This window comes from Thalassophryne amazonica, chromosome 15 (genome assembly GCF_902500255.1).
Source record: "Thalassophryne amazonica chromosome 15, fThaAma1.1, whole genome shotgun sequence".
NCBI lineage: Eukaryota > Metazoa > Chordata > Actinopteri > Batrachoidiformes > Batrachoididae > Thalassophryne > Thalassophryne amazonica.
The window spans coordinates 73,682,977-73,700,078 of record NC_047117.1 but is presented as its reverse complement, the minus strand read 5'-3'; the positions used below and the strand labels follow the sequence as shown (position 1 = coordinate 73,700,078).

General features: G+C 40.5%; 1 protein-coding gene across 2 annotated transcripts in view; it reads left to right on the top strand.

Annotated features, from left to right (window-relative positions):
- Window positions 1-17,102, top strand: part of LOC117527058 (putative methyltransferase NSUN7) — a 30,052-nt gene that overhangs the window by 4,693 nt on the left and 8,257 nt on the right. Inside the window, exons 2-10 of one of the 2 annotated variants that reach the window (XM_034189214.1) lie at window positions 146-280; window positions 3,614-3,796; window positions 7,403-7,461; window positions 9,693-9,829; window positions 9,907-10,059; window positions 10,365-10,542; window positions 11,051-11,264; window positions 11,377-11,520; window positions 11,654-11,755. In XM_034189214.1, the coding sequence (XP_034045105.1) occupies window positions 181-280; window positions 3,614-3,796; window positions 7,403-7,461; window positions 9,693-9,829; window positions 9,907-10,059; window positions 10,365-10,542; window positions 11,051-11,264; window positions 11,377-11,520; window positions 11,654-11,755 (1,270 nt within the window). In that variant the 5' untranslated portion in view covers window positions 146-180. The remainder of the gene's footprint in view (window positions 1-145; window positions 281-3,613; window positions 3,797-7,402; window positions 7,462-9,692; window positions 9,830-9,906; window positions 10,060-10,364; window positions 10,543-11,050; window positions 11,265-11,376; window positions 11,521-11,653; window positions 11,756-17,102) is intronic. The other variant, XM_034189215.1, reaches the window with a different exon arrangement.

Here is a 17,102-nt window from a genome sequence, read left to right as displayed (position 1 = left end):
GGAAAACACAACAGATAGGAGTGAAAATTCCTCAAGCAAGTGATTTGTTTTATACGGCGTGGGGTGGATGTAAGGACATTGTGCTGTTGTGTTGTTTTGCCCTACATGCTCATGTGCAACCTTAAATATGCACATTTATCTTGAGTCAGCTCCAGTGAGAACGTGAAGAACGACTCTACGATGGAGGACTTCCTCACCAATCAGAACCACACGCATCTGATAGATAAGGGGGTGCTCTCCTCTCAACTTCTTCCTCTTCGCTTATCTTCTCCTTCACCAGGTGGGACAGAATGCTGAATCATTAAAAGCAGCATATATGCACTTTTCAGCATGCTAATATAGGTCACCAGGTGTCTTAAAAACAGATGTTTGTTGACATAAATTACCTGTACACATAAAAAAACATAAAACAATAAATCCAGGCCTCTAAGAAATGACTTGTTTTATGTGTATGTTGCTTTAAATAGACAGAAGTGCCTCCTTTTGGAGAGAAGCGGGAGTGACTTAATAAATGAACAAGCAGTCTGTCAATATTCAGCAGATTGTGTGGGTTGTGGACCAGATCAGGGGGGAAGAGTCTCAGAATGAGGAGTCCAGATATGGGCTTCCATGACGTATGTCACAGAACTCAAAAAAACAAAAAAAACAAAAACGTGAATTTAGGTCTAGCCAGATTTTCTACATATACCAATGCTGAAATGTGGATCTTTAAGTTTTTTTTTTATTTGGACATGAAACTCCAACTATAATTAACCGTGAAGATCAAATGCTGATTTGGCCTTATTTTGATCCCTTTAAAGAAGCTACCATTTTCAAATATATTCTTTATATGTTAATCATGTATAAATAATTTCATTGGCAAAGAACTAAGCAGGCAGTAAGAAAAGGGATACTTATAAATGTGTTGTTTTTTCTGTAATAGATAAATAGATAAAGAGAACAGATTAAAGCATTAGCCCAGTAACCATAAAGAATTAAAGTGAAAGTTCTTTTTGTCTAAGATTTCTAGCAATAATGATTAAAACTATATTCTGTTATAGATAAAAAATATAAAGAGAATGGATTAACACATTGAATTATTGGTTGCCCAGTAACCATAAAGGATAAATAGATAAAGAGAATAGACTAAAGCATTAAATTATTGGTTGCCTGGTAACCATAAAGAATTAAAGTGAAAGTTCTGTTTGTCAAATATTTCTAGCAATAATGGTTAAAGCTGAATTCTGTAATAGCTCTATAGATCTGCCCAATAACCATAAATAATTAAAGTGAAAGTTCTTTTTGTCTAAGATTTCTATCAATATTGATTAAAGATGAATTCTGTAATAGATATATAGATTATTTCTATAGATATTTCTATTTATTTCTGAATTCTGTAATAGATAAATAGATAAAGAGAATAGATTAAAGCATTAAATTATTGGTTACCCAGTAGCCATAACAGATAAATAGATAAAGAGAGCAGATTAACTCATTAGCCCAGTAACCATAAAGAATTAAAGTGAAAGTTCTTTTTGGCTAAGATTTCTAGCAAGAATGATTAAAGCTAAATTCTGTAATAGATAAAGAGAATAGATTAAAGTATTAAATTATTGGTTGCCCAGTAACCATAAAGAATTAAAGTGAAAGTTCTTTTTGTCTAAGATTTCGAGCAATAATGATTCAAGCTGAATTCTGTAATAGATAAATAGATAAAGAGAATAGATTAAAGCTTTAAATTACTGGTTGCCCAGTAACCATAGAGAATTAAATATACTTGCTTTGCAGCGAGAACACCTGCTAGTACATATATATATTCAAACATGATGTGCTGCAATATAAAAGTAAGAACTTTTATTGTGAAAAGACACAAATAAAGCTATGTGGCTTCCTGCATATTTTTTAAATGTATTTTTTTGTGTGTGTGACAGTTCAAGGGGAATTATTTCATGCAAATTAATAGACATCGCCTCTGTTTTAATTTCAGAATTCACCCCATATACGAGGTCTATTAGAAAAGTATCCGACCTTATTATTTTTTTTAAAAACCATATGGATTTGAATCACGTGTGATTACATGAGACATGCTTGAACCCTCGTGGGCATGCAAGAGTTTTTTCACGCCTGTCGGTTACATCATTCGCCTGTGGGCAGTCTTTGAGTGAGGAGTCGCCCACCCTCTTGTCGATTTTTTCATTGTTTAGGAATGGCTCAGACTGCTTTGTTTGATCAAATTTTTTTCAAAACTGTAAGGCACAACTGAGTGGACACTATTCGATAAATTCAGCTGGTTTTCGGTAAAAATTTTAACGGCTGATGAGAGATTTTGGTCTGGTAGTGTCGTAGTAAGGACGGCCCACGGCGCCTGACGGCGATCTGCGCTTCGAGGCGGCAGCGTCTCGCCGTTTCAAGTTGAAAACTTCCACATTTCAGGCTCTGTTGATCCAGGAAGTCGTCAGAGAACAGAGAACTTTCAGAAGAAGTCGGCATGAGGAGTTTATTCGGACATTCCATTGTTAACGGACATTTTGTAATGAAAGAACGTGCGGGCATGTCGGGCCGGACCCGACCGCAGGGGGTCGCGACAGGAAAAACACCTCCGTTGGAAACCTTAACGGGCAAGTTGGAACATGCCCAAGCTGTTAAACAATTTCTCAGTTACTCACTTGTTGAAAGCCATCAAAAGCCGCCTGAATTTTACAAATGGTTTTCAACACGGAGGTGTTTTTCCTGTCGCGGTGCACACAGATTTGCCGAGTCGTCACGGAAACGACTCGGCGAATTTGCGCGCACGTCTTTCATTAAAAAATGTCCTTAAACAGTGGAATGTCCGCATAAAGTCCTCATGCCGGCCTCTTCTGAATCTTCTCTGTTCTCTCTTGACGTCCTGGGTGAATTAAGCCTTAAATTAGGATGTTTTCAGGTCGAAACAGGCCGACGACGGCGTCTGGAGGTGCTGCACGATCCTGCTCTGTGGGAAGTCCTTACAGCGACAGAAACACCCCATAATCTCTCATCAGCCGTTAAACTTTTCACCTAATGTCTCGAATAGTGTCCACTCGGATATTCCTCACAGGTCCAGAAAAAATGTTGATAAAGCAACGCGCGTCGTCTCGAGCAGCGTGTGAAACAAAGGAATTCAGCCGAGAGGGCGTGACCACATCTCACTCAAGGCCTGCCCACAGGGAAATGACGTCACCGACGCGTGAAAAAACTCATGCATGCGCACGAGGGTTCAAGCATGATTGGTGTAATCGCATGTCATTCAAATCCATATAGTTAAAAAAATATATATAAATATATATATATATATATATATATATATATATATATATATATATATATATATATATATATATATATATATATATACGAGGTCTATTAATTAATTAACAAGGGTCTATTAAGGTCTATTAATTATCTAAGGTCTATTAATTAACAAAATTTTGTCTTTCAGATCAACTAGAGCAAAAATGGCTTCAGAGCACAAACACCATGTGCTGATCACACTTCCTGGAATATTGTTTCTTTCTCCTTTACTCCATTCAAACATCACAACAAACCTGCTTCCTTTATTTTCAAATCTTAGGCTTCGTCCCCCTTCCTCACACATCCTCTGTTCCTCTCTTGTCAGGCTGTCGTCCATCAGATCAGACCTACCGACTGGCAGCTAGCATCTTCCATCAGCTGCACAAACAGAGACCACCCATGCAACAACTACTGCATTATGGGAAAAAGATGGATAATCCACTGCCGGAGAGCAAAGACGAAATCACACAGAGACAGGCTTATCAGCTTGCCTTCAACACACTCAAATGTGATTCTGCTGAGCTCATTGTGCTAAGGAAGTTAGAATCCTTTAAACAGGGTCATATGTTCAACCTTTTCAGCAAGTTACATTTTCTGTACTTGTTGCTTTAACAAGTTAAAGCCAGACTGGCTCAGGTCCCAGCACCAATGAAGTCCAGTTTCAAAACAAGGCAACATGTACAGATCTGTGAATAGCTTACGTTCTCTGAAACTAAATGAACCGGAGTGCGACATTTTAGTTTATAATAACGGGATCTTGATTTAAAACTTTGTCGCTTCTTGATGACATCACTTTTGGTGGTGCTTGTGCAAGAGACCGAGTGGAAGGGAAGCAATTCCAGGAACATAGGAGGTGGGTTCAAGTTGTATCATGGAGTGGATAGGAAGAGAAGTGGTGTTGGGGCCATTTTAAAGGAAGAGTATGTTAGGAGTGTGCTGGAGGTTAAGCGAGGGTCTGACAGGGTGATGAGTGTGAAGTTGGAAATTGAACTGGTGATGATGAATATCATCACTGCATATGCCCCACAGGCAGGTTGTGAGGAGAAAGAAGATTTATGGAAGGAGTTACATGAGGTGGTGGAGAGTGTGCCCAAGGATGAAAGAGTGGTGATAGCAGCAACCTTCAATGGGCATGCTGGCGAAGGGAACAGAGGTGATGAGGAAGTAATGGGTAGATAATATGGTAGTATCAAGGACAGGAATGTGGAAGGGCAGATGGTAGTTGATTTTTCAAAAAGGATGGAAATGGCTGTGGTGAATACCTACTTTAAGAAAAGGGAGGAGCACAGGGTGACATGTAAGAGTGGAGGTAGGTGCAAACAGATGGACTACATTCTTTGTAGGAGATGCAAACTAAAAGAAATTGCAGACTGTAAGGTGGTGGCAGGAGAGAGTGTAGCCAGACAGCATAGGATGGTGGTTTGTAGGATGACTTTAGATGTGAAGAAGAAGAAGAAGAGCGTGAGAGCTCAACAAAGGACCAGATGGTGGAAGCTGAACGATGAAGAATGTTGTGTGAAATTCACTAAGCAGGTGAGACAGGTACTGGACAGACGGGAAGCAATTTTGAAAAGTACTACAGATTTGGTGAGGGAGACACCTAGGAAGGTACTGGGTGTGATATCTGGACAGTGGATGGAAGACAAGGAGACTTGGTGGTGGAATGAAGATGTTCAGGAAAGCAAAAAAAAAAAAAAAAAAGAGAAGGAGGAGCAAAAGGAGAAAGGGGGTGGCGAAAAAGAATTGGGATTGTTGGAGAGATGAAGAAAGTGGACAGGAGTACAAGGAGATGCAGTGCAAGGCGAAAAGAGAAGTGGCAAATCGAAGGAAAAGGCATATTGTGAGGTGTACATGAGCTTGAATAGGAGGGAAGGAGAAAAGGACTTGTCCCAACTGGCCAGACAAAGGGACAGAACTGGAAAGGATATGCAGCAGGTTAGGGTGATAAAGGATACACATAGTAAAGTGCTGACAAGTGAGGAGAGTGTGTTGAGAAGGTGGAGGGAATATTTTGAGGAGCTGATGAATGAAGAAAATGAGAGAGAGAAAAGGCTGGATGAATTGGAGAGAGTAAATCAGGAAGTGCAAAAGATTAGTAAGGGTGAAGTGAGGGCAGCTATGAAAAGGATGAAGAATTGAAAGGCAGCTGGTCCAGATGGCATTCCAGTGGAGGCATGGAAATGTTTAGGAGAGATGGAAGTGGAGTTTCTAACCAGATTGCTTAATAAAATCTTAGAAAGTGTGAGAGGATGCCTGAGGAGTACAGACAAAGTGTGTTGGTTCCTATTTTTAAGAACAAGGGTGATGTGCAGATGGGCTCAACTGTCCAAAGTAATGGAGAGTGTGGTAGAGAGGTGCACTCTATGCAGGCAGGGTGGAGTGGGTGGAGAAAAGTGGCAGGGGTGATTTGTGATAGAAGAATATCTGCAAGAGTGATGAGGAAAGTCTATAAGACAGCAGTGACACCAGCTATGTTGTATGGCTTAGAGACAGTGGCACTAGCATATTGTCATGGTGCAGCACAAGATAGCGCACAATGCAATAAATAAATAAATAAATAAATAGGAGGAGAACTTGAAGTTAAAACAAGACTTTTCCCCCCTTCTTTTAATAATTCCAAATATTGCCGCAGGTAGTTTATATATTCATTGTTTTTGTCATCATGGTTGAACATGAGAATGTCTCAACTTGATGCTAACAATTTTCCTGTAAAAAGTACTCTGTCAGCTGGTTCAAAATATGTTCAGGAGTAATATGCCTTTACTTACCCATAGGTCACAAAGGCTTCAAAGAAAGGCGCTGCTGCTGGTCATGTCCAGTTCAAGTGGGCACGTGCACATCTCTAAAGATGCTACTTGAGTAGAGCACAAACCGACTCCGTGTGTGTGTGTGTGTGTGTGTGTGTGTGTGTGTGTGTGTGTGTGTGTGTGTGTGTGTGTGTGTGTGTGTGTGTGTGTGTGTTTGTGTGTTCCACTCAGCAGTCAGGAATCCTGCTGTGGAGTTCTGTGACGTATGTCATACAAGTCTAAAATGAACTGTTCCCAAGTAAACTTTTGCTTCTAGCAGGAGAATTTCTACACACATGCTTTTATAATTATGGGATTTTGAGCATGTTTAACATGAACCTCCACCCATATTTAACTGTTAAAGGCAGATAAATGATTTTCCACAATATGATCCCTTTAACTTTAAATTTACTTTACTTTAAATTTAAACCCAACAACACACTACGCCATAATGCCTGGACAGAACAGGACCTCAGATAAACCCAAAGTCAGGGAGAAATTAATTTGATCTACTCTGCTGCTTCTCCTGCAGACCCACCCGCTATAAGGAAGTCTTATCTCCGTAATGAATAGAAGTGGAGCTGCGGCATGTGTCATCTCCAAAATTCACTGCTGAACAGCAGCTTCCACTGCACACTGTAGATTAAATACTATATATTCATACATTCCGCCACGTGACTACAAAATTTGTTGAGTTGAAGGTGCGGGAGACGTCTGTGCGGGAGGTGATAAGACGGTGCATGACATTAACGCACATACAGGCGCTGGTATTCTTCCTCTTTAGTAAGATTTATCTGCATTAGTTCTCAATCCAGGTGATGTTCGGAATACTTGTGGCACAAGCAGTCTCAAACTCCAGTAACTAGAGGACCATGGTTTAGATTTTTCCTCAAGTGGGGCCGCTTGAACGTTCAAGGGAAATTTGATTCAGTCTCTGCAAACTATTGAAATATCATTACTTGGATTTACCAGGACATTTCCTGAAATGTAATCCAGAAGCTGGAAACAATCAAGTCTTCTTGTTGTGATTTCCATGTTTGCTTTCTTCCTATATTATGAATAAATCAAAATACAATCCTCCTGATTATTTCACAGGGAATACCATGGATTACTGTAACATTTGCTATATAAAGGAATTTTCTAATTTGAGTGAAAGAATAAAAAGATCAAACAGACCTTTATTAATGATACAATCAAAGGCATAAGGTATAATGATACAATCAAAGGCATGGTGTAGGCCATAAAATGCTTGTTTGCAGGCCTTATGTAGCCCTTGAGCCGCATGTTTGAGAACTGTTTTACATCAATTAAAGCTGTTTTCCTCCTAGACCAAGATTTACTGGAGGACATGGTGATTGACAGCTGCTTCCACACCTCTCAGCATATTGTAAGTCCCACCAGATTAGACACGAGTGTTCACCAACACAATGTGCTTTTAAATGCAGCAGTTAAAAACCTTCAGCAATTACTCACTGACTGATTAACTACCTCCGAGCGGTTATCTGTCTTCAAGTATGAGCGTAATGCACCAGAGTGTGGCAAAACGGTCGTGACAGAGCCGTGGATGCATTTAGAGGCTATTTGTATTCAGATCTATATATATTCAGGCCGGTTATAGGTGCAGACTGCAGGGAGACAGATGCAGGCTTCAACTGGGAGACTGCAAATGAAGCTATAAAACACGGTGTAATGACAAGTGCACAGATACAAAAACACACAGCACGTACGTGTGGGTGCACGCATGTGATGACAATACTGAGGGATGGTGAAAAACTGAAAATGCTGACATGTGCGATGTTTGTCTGCAAGTATCATGGCACGGCTCTGCAGAATGTGGAGGTGAAGCACAGACGTGTTATAGCGGTGGTGTCGAAATCCATCACACTGAGGCAGCTCAGTTATTTACGGAATATTTCCTTACAATAACTGTTACATTATAACAGTTCATTGCCAAGACCAGCTATTTATAGTGTGCACTGAATAATTTAAGAAAGTGTAGTCCTCAGTAGCAGGGGAGCCTATTGGTCCCCCTGCCTTCACACAGGTATAAACCAAACCAACATTTTAGGTCCGTTAGACAAACTCAAAACATAATTAGAATACTCAAAAAAAAAAAAAAAAAAAAAAAGATTGGTCTCTACCTCATGAAGGTCTATGATTTTTCTTGCAGGTTATGGACAAAATGACTGAGTCCTCCCCAATTTTTCCAAATTTCCCAAAAACAAATCCGTCTTCAAGCCAGATAATAAAGCTGGCGTCCAAAAATGGACACCAAAACAATTTTTTTTTTTCGATCGTTCAATGACAGGACTTCAATTTCAGCATTATTTCATGAAAAGAAAGTTTTAGGTCACAACAAATATATTTATGCCTAAATTATTTTATTAGTGATTTTTTTTTTTATTCAAAAAGGCCACCAAAATTTTTATTTAAAGCGCATTCAACAACATGTAGATGGCTTGATTTTCAATAGTACTCCATAAGAGGAAAGTTTCAAGCTTTTCATTCATGAGATTTAAACTAAATGGTACCCAAAATGGCCAACAAATGACCTTTTTCTACTCAAATGCCCAGAAATGCATCATAGCAACAAATGATAGATCAGAACGTCATATTTTGCCGGCCATTTTTGGATGCCATCTTAAATATCTTGCTTGAGGCCAGTTTTTATTTTTGGGAACATCTTGTTTGTGTTTTTGGAATCATCTAAGAAACCTAAAAATTTTTGGTTTAGTTTTGGTGTGTGCAAAGGAGGTGGTCTTCACTCTCCTTTTCAGAAACAACTATCACTTTATTTAAAATGTTATGTATTTGTTTAGGCTGCTTCAGATGGTTCAAAGTAATAATTACTCATGCCCACTGTCCTTTCATGTTTTCATCGCATTAAATAAATAAACAATCAAACAATAAATCAGGGTTACTTATACCACTTTTTACCCGAGGCCAAAATATGGTCATTGGTATTGCGAAGACTTTGCATCCATCCGTCTGTCTGTGCTCAGCATAACTCCAGTGCTATTACTGCCAGGGTCTTCAAATTCACAGGGAAGGTTCTTGGGACACGGACCTTGGACAAGTTCAAAGATGGTTAACATTGACCTATTTTAAGTGGTCAAAAGGTTACATTCTTTCTACACACTCTTTCATTGATTACATGCTTATACAGCCGAGGGTGCTTTAACATTGCATTCTATATTTATAATCACCCATCTTCAATCAATCAATCAATTTTATTTATATAGCCCCACATCACAACAAACAGTTGCCCCAAGGCGCTTTATATTGTAAGACAAGGCCGTACAATAATTACGTAAAAATAATCTTCAACTGCTTAGTCCAATTAAGGGTCACGGGGGAGCTGGAGCCGTACACCCTGGACAGGACGCCAGTCTATCGCAGGGCCCTATATTTATAATTATATTTTTTAATCTTATAGTGAAAAATCTACACAACATGATCGAAATCACTTAAAATGTAAACTACAAAATATGGCAAATACAAGAGCTTTGTGTTATTTTCCTCATGATGACACTGATCTCTGTAACAGGACTGCTGCTGGGGATGATGACAACAGTGATGATGATGACAGTGATGGTGAAAGTGTTCATGTTTTTACAGCCCAGCGACTTGTTGCCACTGGTGATGGTGATGCTGTTTGACTTCCAGGACCAAATGTTTTTGGTCCAAGAACGCCCCGCAAAGGATGTGCAGGAGTGTGTGCAGGAAGTCAGAGACCTTGAGCGCATGCTGCACAGGTTGATGTCGCAGTAATAACGTTGCGCCCTTCATCATGACAATTCGCCAAAACAGACGACTTGTGTTTTCACTGTAGGTGTAAGACCAAACTGGCAGCATCTCTGGCTCGTTGCAGAGTGACACAGAGTTTGCAAAGCATCTCCTGTGTGCTACCGGAACCCGTCAGGACCAAACATCGCAGAGCAAAGCTTCTGCCACTCTTTGCGTGGGTCAATACTCTCAAAAACAGGTACACAATCTCACCTACAGCACCACACTTTAACATAGTATTACTCAGTTATACGTCCAATAAAAAAGTAAATCTGTGTTTCATTCACAAGGACTGAGCATTTACACAACTGTAGTGCCTCAAAGGTAGATGTAATTAATTCAACCTGAACAAATTTATGAGCAGCTTTTAAAAATAAGCTTTTGTGAGCAGATCTGGCAATGTTATAAATAGTCCATCTCACTGATAACTTGTGGGACGGTGATGGATTCCTTTAAAATAATATTCGTCGTTTTGATCAAACATGTTTTTCTTCTCCTCTGTAGTGTTGATGAAGTGTGTGAAGTGCTGCGAAGCGTTGGCTTGTGTGAGACAAGGAACATCTGTGAGCTCAGAGAGACTTCATTCTGCAGGGATCTTCTCTGTCCAGACACACTGGTGTTCTCCCAGCATGCTCTGCTGCAGCACAGAGGCCTCGCCATTGCACACAAACTGAACATACAAGTAGGAATCTGTCTGTCTTGGAGAGCATAAATATTTATGGAGGAATTTTTTTTGCCTAATGTAAAGTCCATATACGTAGTAATTACGTGCACTTGTGGTCAGAGTACAGAGATTCAATTTGTTGGTTATCGGCTTTATGATTTCAACAGTAAAAGGACGGAGCTCAGAGTGAAATGACATAAACGCAAACTAGATCGAAAGTCTTCAGAGACCACAAACACAGGTCAAGCTTGGTGACCTCTGGACTCCAGTGAGAGCGTGGTGACGTGACCTTATACCCCAACTATCTTGAGTCTTCGATAATTGGCTGTCAAGTAGTGGCACAGCAAAGACTATGAAAACACACATGGGCAGACTATTTTTACACACTGAACTAGATTATACCCAGAACATGTAGGTCAAAGTTCACTCCCGAACTCATGGTTCAGAGATAAACTTATATTATGACATACAGAGTGTATGTGTGTGTATGTGCGTGTGTGTATATATAGGCACGCTCTCTTTGCAGGACAGGAGTGTGTGTTTGGCAGTGAGTGCGTTGCGCCCCCTGTTGACTGAAAACAGTGGCGTCCTGGTGGCCGGGGCCTTCTCCGCCTTGACAGCGGCTCACATCGCTTTGACAGCCGCTACGAGCTCAGCCCGGGTGTTACTATGTGGCGGCGATCACACACCTTTACAAGTGCAGGAGATAAAAGGACTCCTCGCACAAGTGGAAGCCAAAAGTGAGTTATATCATAAGAGAAACGTACAGACACCAAACACACGCGAGTGTCATAAATATTTGTGCATTATGAACCCACATCCTGTTTCTTTATGATGCTCATTCAAATCCAGATGTGAAAATCTTACCTGAAGGATTCACTGATGTGAGAGGGTGGGACGCCGTCGTTCAGAGTGTCAAGGTCATTATTGTGCTGCCTCAGTGCTCATCTTCTGCCCTTAACGACCCAGTACCCACAATTCATAGTGAACACGGAGGTATGTAATATGTGGGAAGGGACGGGGTGGGGGGTGGTTGTCGAAGGGAAGACACAAAAAGAACAGAGTTTGATAAGTGGACGGTGTGTTTCAGGTTAAATGGTTTGAAAAATAAGCTGCTGTCTGTTGACAGACTGGAATCTGCTGCAGGACTTGTCTTGCGGCTCTGTATCAGAGAACAAAATGCAAACCCTGACCACACAACAGGGACGACTGCTCGCCCACACTCTCACCTGTGAGTGTACAACACACACACACCTGCACTACTCTTTAAACTAAGAAATATACCGGATGATTAACTATCAGGAGACTCAAAAGTGCACAGACATCTGCCGAAATCCAACAGTCCCCAAGTGAAGCAGCCTCAGCGCACTGTAAAGCTGGCAACATACTGCATCCGTGAAAAATTGTAACATTGCATGTCAACTTCTGTCCCTCGTTCACCCTCAGAGGTGCAATTAAACAGCCTAAACTCACAGGACTCACACAATACTATATGAAAATACACGCAAACTTGCAAGGAAGTTTCCTCATCAATTGGGGATGGGTATTGATAAGATGTTATCGATATCGATGCCATTATCGATCCGATTCCTTATCGACTCCCTTATCGATACCCCTTATGAATTTTCTGTGTACTAAAAGTAGGCTTTACAGGTTTTCTATGTCAACAACATTTTAAATTGGTCACTGGATCCTTGATCTCTGGACATAAAGAAAATCTGTAGTTTTTGTCAAAAGCATTTCCTTTCAGACATTTTGGCATGAATGTCTCTCCATACCTCTGAGCTGAGCTTAGCCGGCTGCTGCACGTCAGCGCAGGACGTCTCATTTTGGGAGGAATTACAATGTTTGGAAAGAGGCGTCATTTGATTTAAACAGCATTTCCCTTTAAATGTATTAATTGCGACTGGACTCTATTGTTCTAACTTGACTCAGCAGAGAGCCGCGCAGCGTTTGGAGCTGTGTGAACAGAACAGAGTGACTCACGATTGACATATTCAGGGATGAAAGTGGTGAAAAACAAAAAAAGCTGAAACCCAAAATTACCCCCCAACACCACCCGCACAAAAATGTTTCAATTCTAGAAGCTCTGAAATGCAATCTGGGACTATTCCAGACAGTAAATTGCAGTGAGTGCAGCATCCATTTAGGTGAGAAAAAAAACCCAACTTTCCTTATTCAAATTCATTCCAGTAGTATTCTGCTCTTACTAGGATGCAGTAGTTTTCTAGCTTGGCAGATGGTTCTGGATAGGGCAGTCACAATTATTACAATATTCGCCAATCGCGATTATTTTTCATATTTGCGATTATTTTTCATATTCGCGATTACCATGAATTATTTATTTCATCCACAAAGCATAAACGACTCAGAATCTGACGTCATTGTGCTGCAGCCTCGCTCACTCTCTTTCGCTCTCGTCTTAAGGCAGGACAATAACATGGAGGCTGAGGAGCGATCTGTCCTGCCGTTTGGATAAGACGGCCGATTAAAACAGTGGCTGTCTTCTTCAAAACTGTTTAAAATGCAGAGTTTACTGAAGGAGCTGTCGGTGTGTGTCTCTGTGTGTGTGTGTGTGTGTGTGTGTGTGTGTGCGTGTGTGTGTGTGCGCACGGAGTCAACAGGCTGCAGATTGCGAGGGAGGGGGTGGGTGAGGGAGATTCCTGAATGGAGGCACGAGAGAACCATCAGTGTACAGCAAGCGCGGAGCAGAGAGAGGATTTTAACCCGAGTGAACATGTTAAAAAAAAAACAAAACCAAACCGTGGCGCTGCCTTTACTTCTCTCTGGACTTTCTCTCCCGGTGTGATTCTGCCATTACCGTCCTGTTCACACCATGTGCGCGTCGTATACTGAATTTATGAGATCATGAGATGAAATAAACGGTCAAACATCTTTAAAAACATATTTTAAAAATGAGAATATATGAATGAACTGAGAAAAAAAAAAACTGACTGTGGTGATGTTCAGACGCACAGATCACAAAAAGCAGGTGAGAACTCTGAACTTTAACAGCTGTTATTTTCCAAAGGTATTTATTTGTTCAATCTTGAGCTTAATGTAGTGTTTAAGCACAAAACGTGACTGATGAATAGAAACAATTTCAGAAATGCAACAGAAACAACCCCAAATCAGAAAAAGTTGGGACTGTATGTAAAATGAAGATTAAAAATAAAAAATGTTGCACTATTCCCAGTTTCTCCACTCACAGAAGCCAAACGTTCTTCCAGAGTTGTGTAATTATACTACGATAGTAGAATATAAAGAAGAGGAAAAAAGAAAAAAAATAGACAATATATTCGTCAATCGCAATTATTTGTCTGACAATTAATCGTCTCCAGAAATTCCTAATCGTGACAGCCCTAGTTCTGGAGGAAATCACTGAAGAAATTAACAAATTGAAAACATGGTTTGACTGAAACAAATTGTCATTAAACTGAAATAAAACAGGGATGAAGTGGAGGTGTAAGAGTGTGTTCACAGGAAACATTTATTTCTATATGTATTTATTTATTTTCATTGTTACATGGTTTTATCTTTTCTGTTGTGTTTTGTTTCATTTGGTTCTTTTTGTCTCTTTCTCTAAAATTGTATTGTAACATTGTTAGTCTATTATTATTATTGACTATTATTGTCTATTATGTAGACTATTATTGTTGTTGCTATTATTATTAATATATGAATAAAATAAATAAAAAAAATTACAATTTGACTCTTTTACGACAACGACCGCTGAGCCATTAATTATACAGAAAACAAATCAACACAAATGTGCTGAGATGCAAACAGCTTAATGCTAACATTAACATTGAAAACGCCATAGACATGCTAAGGCGTTAGTATCTGTCCCATTTTTAAGTTATAAAATACATCTATCAACTGTTTCAGAAGACCGTAACAGGTCGGTTTAACATAAAAATATTAAATATTACTCACAGACATATGCTCTTCAGGGTTTTAGCGGGGAAAAATTAGGATAAAGCGAAATAAAACAATGAATCCACAAATTAGTAGATCGAAGCACTGCTTCGATCTGAGAATCACTGCTTCGATTGGTTCAAAGTTCAAAGCAAAGCCGCGCTGCAGAAAAGTTGATTACAGACCCGCTGCAGGTCTGTAATCAATGTAGAGAAATTAGCATTTTCCTGACACCCCCCCCCCCCCCAAAAAAAAAAACATCAGCCACTCTGAAGCCACTTGATGTCGGTGGATCGAATCATTTCTTAACGATACCCGAAAGGAACCGGTTCTCGATACCCAACCCTACTCATCATTGTGATCCATTTGTCGTTGTTCTTTGTGAATCCATTGAAGAAATATTGTACTGTTCAGCAGAAGCCTGTTAAAAAGCATTAAATGTAAATGGACATCAGAATAATTTTAAAAAGGGTAAATAGAGTCGATTTTTTTAGCACTTACCATCTGGTGCAGATGCTCAAAGTGCTTTACATCACACATTCACCAAACTATTCACCCAGCGTTTGAGCTTTCTTCACTTATGCATTTAATGTTTTTTATTTTTATTTATTTATTTTTTATTGAGGAGCACAATTCTACAGGAGCAGAGCACAGACACAACTGTTCCAGGTCAGACAGTGCTGTGTCGTTTTTTTTTTTTTTTTTAAACATTTTGTTATCTGGAGCGCGTTCTCTCTCTCCCTCTGAGGACCTGTGGTGAGCAGGGCTGGACTGGGACAAAAATTCGGCCCTCAACTTTTTTGGTCCAGACTGGCCCACAGCTACAATCTGTGTGCAGATACTGTGCCAACTTGTCCCCCGTTGAAGTACATAAACACACAAGCCCTTAATAACACTACTATACTGAGCCAGATCCCTTTTTATTATATGGCTACCATGGTGCGCGTGGTCTGATTGGCTGATTTCCGGTCCATTCTCCCATATCAGACTGTTACCACAACAGTCGGTCCAGATCGCGCATCAGATTTGCAACTTTGTGTACAATTTTTCACTGTGCGAATCTAAACAAAACAAAAAGAGAACAAAGAAATTATGAGTGACAAAGAGGACCATTCTCCAAGCGAATGTTATTACACTGACGAGTTTGAACTGGAGGAATTAACAGCAAACGAGCTTGAAGTGGACATGCAAAATGAAGACCAACAAGATGAAAATGTAGCAAGGTGAAATCTGGATTGAAAAGATGTTCCTGCTAGTTTGGCTAGCGGGGAATTCCCCTTTGGCTGACCTGGTAGAGTTTTGGTCTTCAGTTCCAGCAGTCCGGTGTTTGAATCCCACAGTCATCCCAGCTACAAAGATAGGTCCTTCAGTAGCAAACTGGCATTGTGGGCGGGATGTGGGTAGTCGCAGAACATGCTTAAATGCACCTGTGACTTCGGGACAAAGTCAAAAATGGTGGGGAAATATGTAGCAAGGTGAAATCTGGATTGATGTTCCTGCTAGCTTGGGTAGTGGGGAATTCCCCTTTGGTTGATCTGGTAGATTTTTAATCTTCAGTTCAAGCAGTCCAGTGTTTGAATCCCACAGCCATCCCGGCCACAAAGATAGGTCCTCCGGTCACAAACTGGCATTGTCGGCGGGATGTAGGGAGTAGCAGAACATGATTAAATGCACCTGTGACTTTGGGACGAGCCCCCAGGTTGTGACTGGATTCGAACACCGGACTGCTCGAACTGAATACCAAAACTCTACCAGGTCAGCCAAAGTGGAATTCCCCACTAGCCAAGCTAGCAGGAACATCTTTTCAATCCAGACTTCACCTTGCTAGAAAAACACATCTCCGAACAGCCATATAATAAACAATTTATTAACCTCGCTTGCTCGGTCTGTACAAGGTTAAAAGTTTCCCAGAATACTCCAGCAGGCTCTTCTGCACACCTTGAGCACCACAGAGTTGATGTCTGGTTCCAAGGCTTTGTTGCTTCAAAGCCTGGAGAGCTCTCACACTGAGGAACAGGACTTTATTGGAAGAGTGAGGGTTGTTGTCAGCAGGACCTGTCTTTAGTCTGTCGTGTGATGTGAAGCTGTAGGAGGAGGTGGTATGAACCTCCCATAGCAGTGTAGCTGCCATAGAGATGTGAATTGGGACAGCGGTTGTGGGGTCAAATTTGTGTCAAAAACTGGTCTCTCTTGTGTGGTCTTTCTTCTTCTATAGTGCTGGTCTTAAATGCTTATATCCTGCAAATCCTCTTCACCCCCTTGATGTTCTCCTCCAGGTTATCCCCTACCATCTTTACTCAACTCAAATGTCCTCCTCAGCCATTTTTGGATTGCTTCTGTCTTTTAATGAAGGTTCTCTTTTTCTTTATGAGGAAGGCTTTAATGTCTGATTGGCCATCTATAGAAGTCAAGATTTGAATCTCATGTGCCTCAGCCTCTGGTATCAGAAGCACAAATACTTACCTTATGTTGTCCCGCTGTTTGCCAACATTCTGCAACACATGCCACGAATGGAAAAAGGGGGTTTACACAAATGTATAAGTTAACAACACAGTAAATAAGGAGGATTGTCTGATGTTCTACAACCCAGCATGTGCTGGGTTTGATTATGTAGTGGAAAACATTCAAAAATAAGGAACAGGCAGCCACTCAGGGGCTAC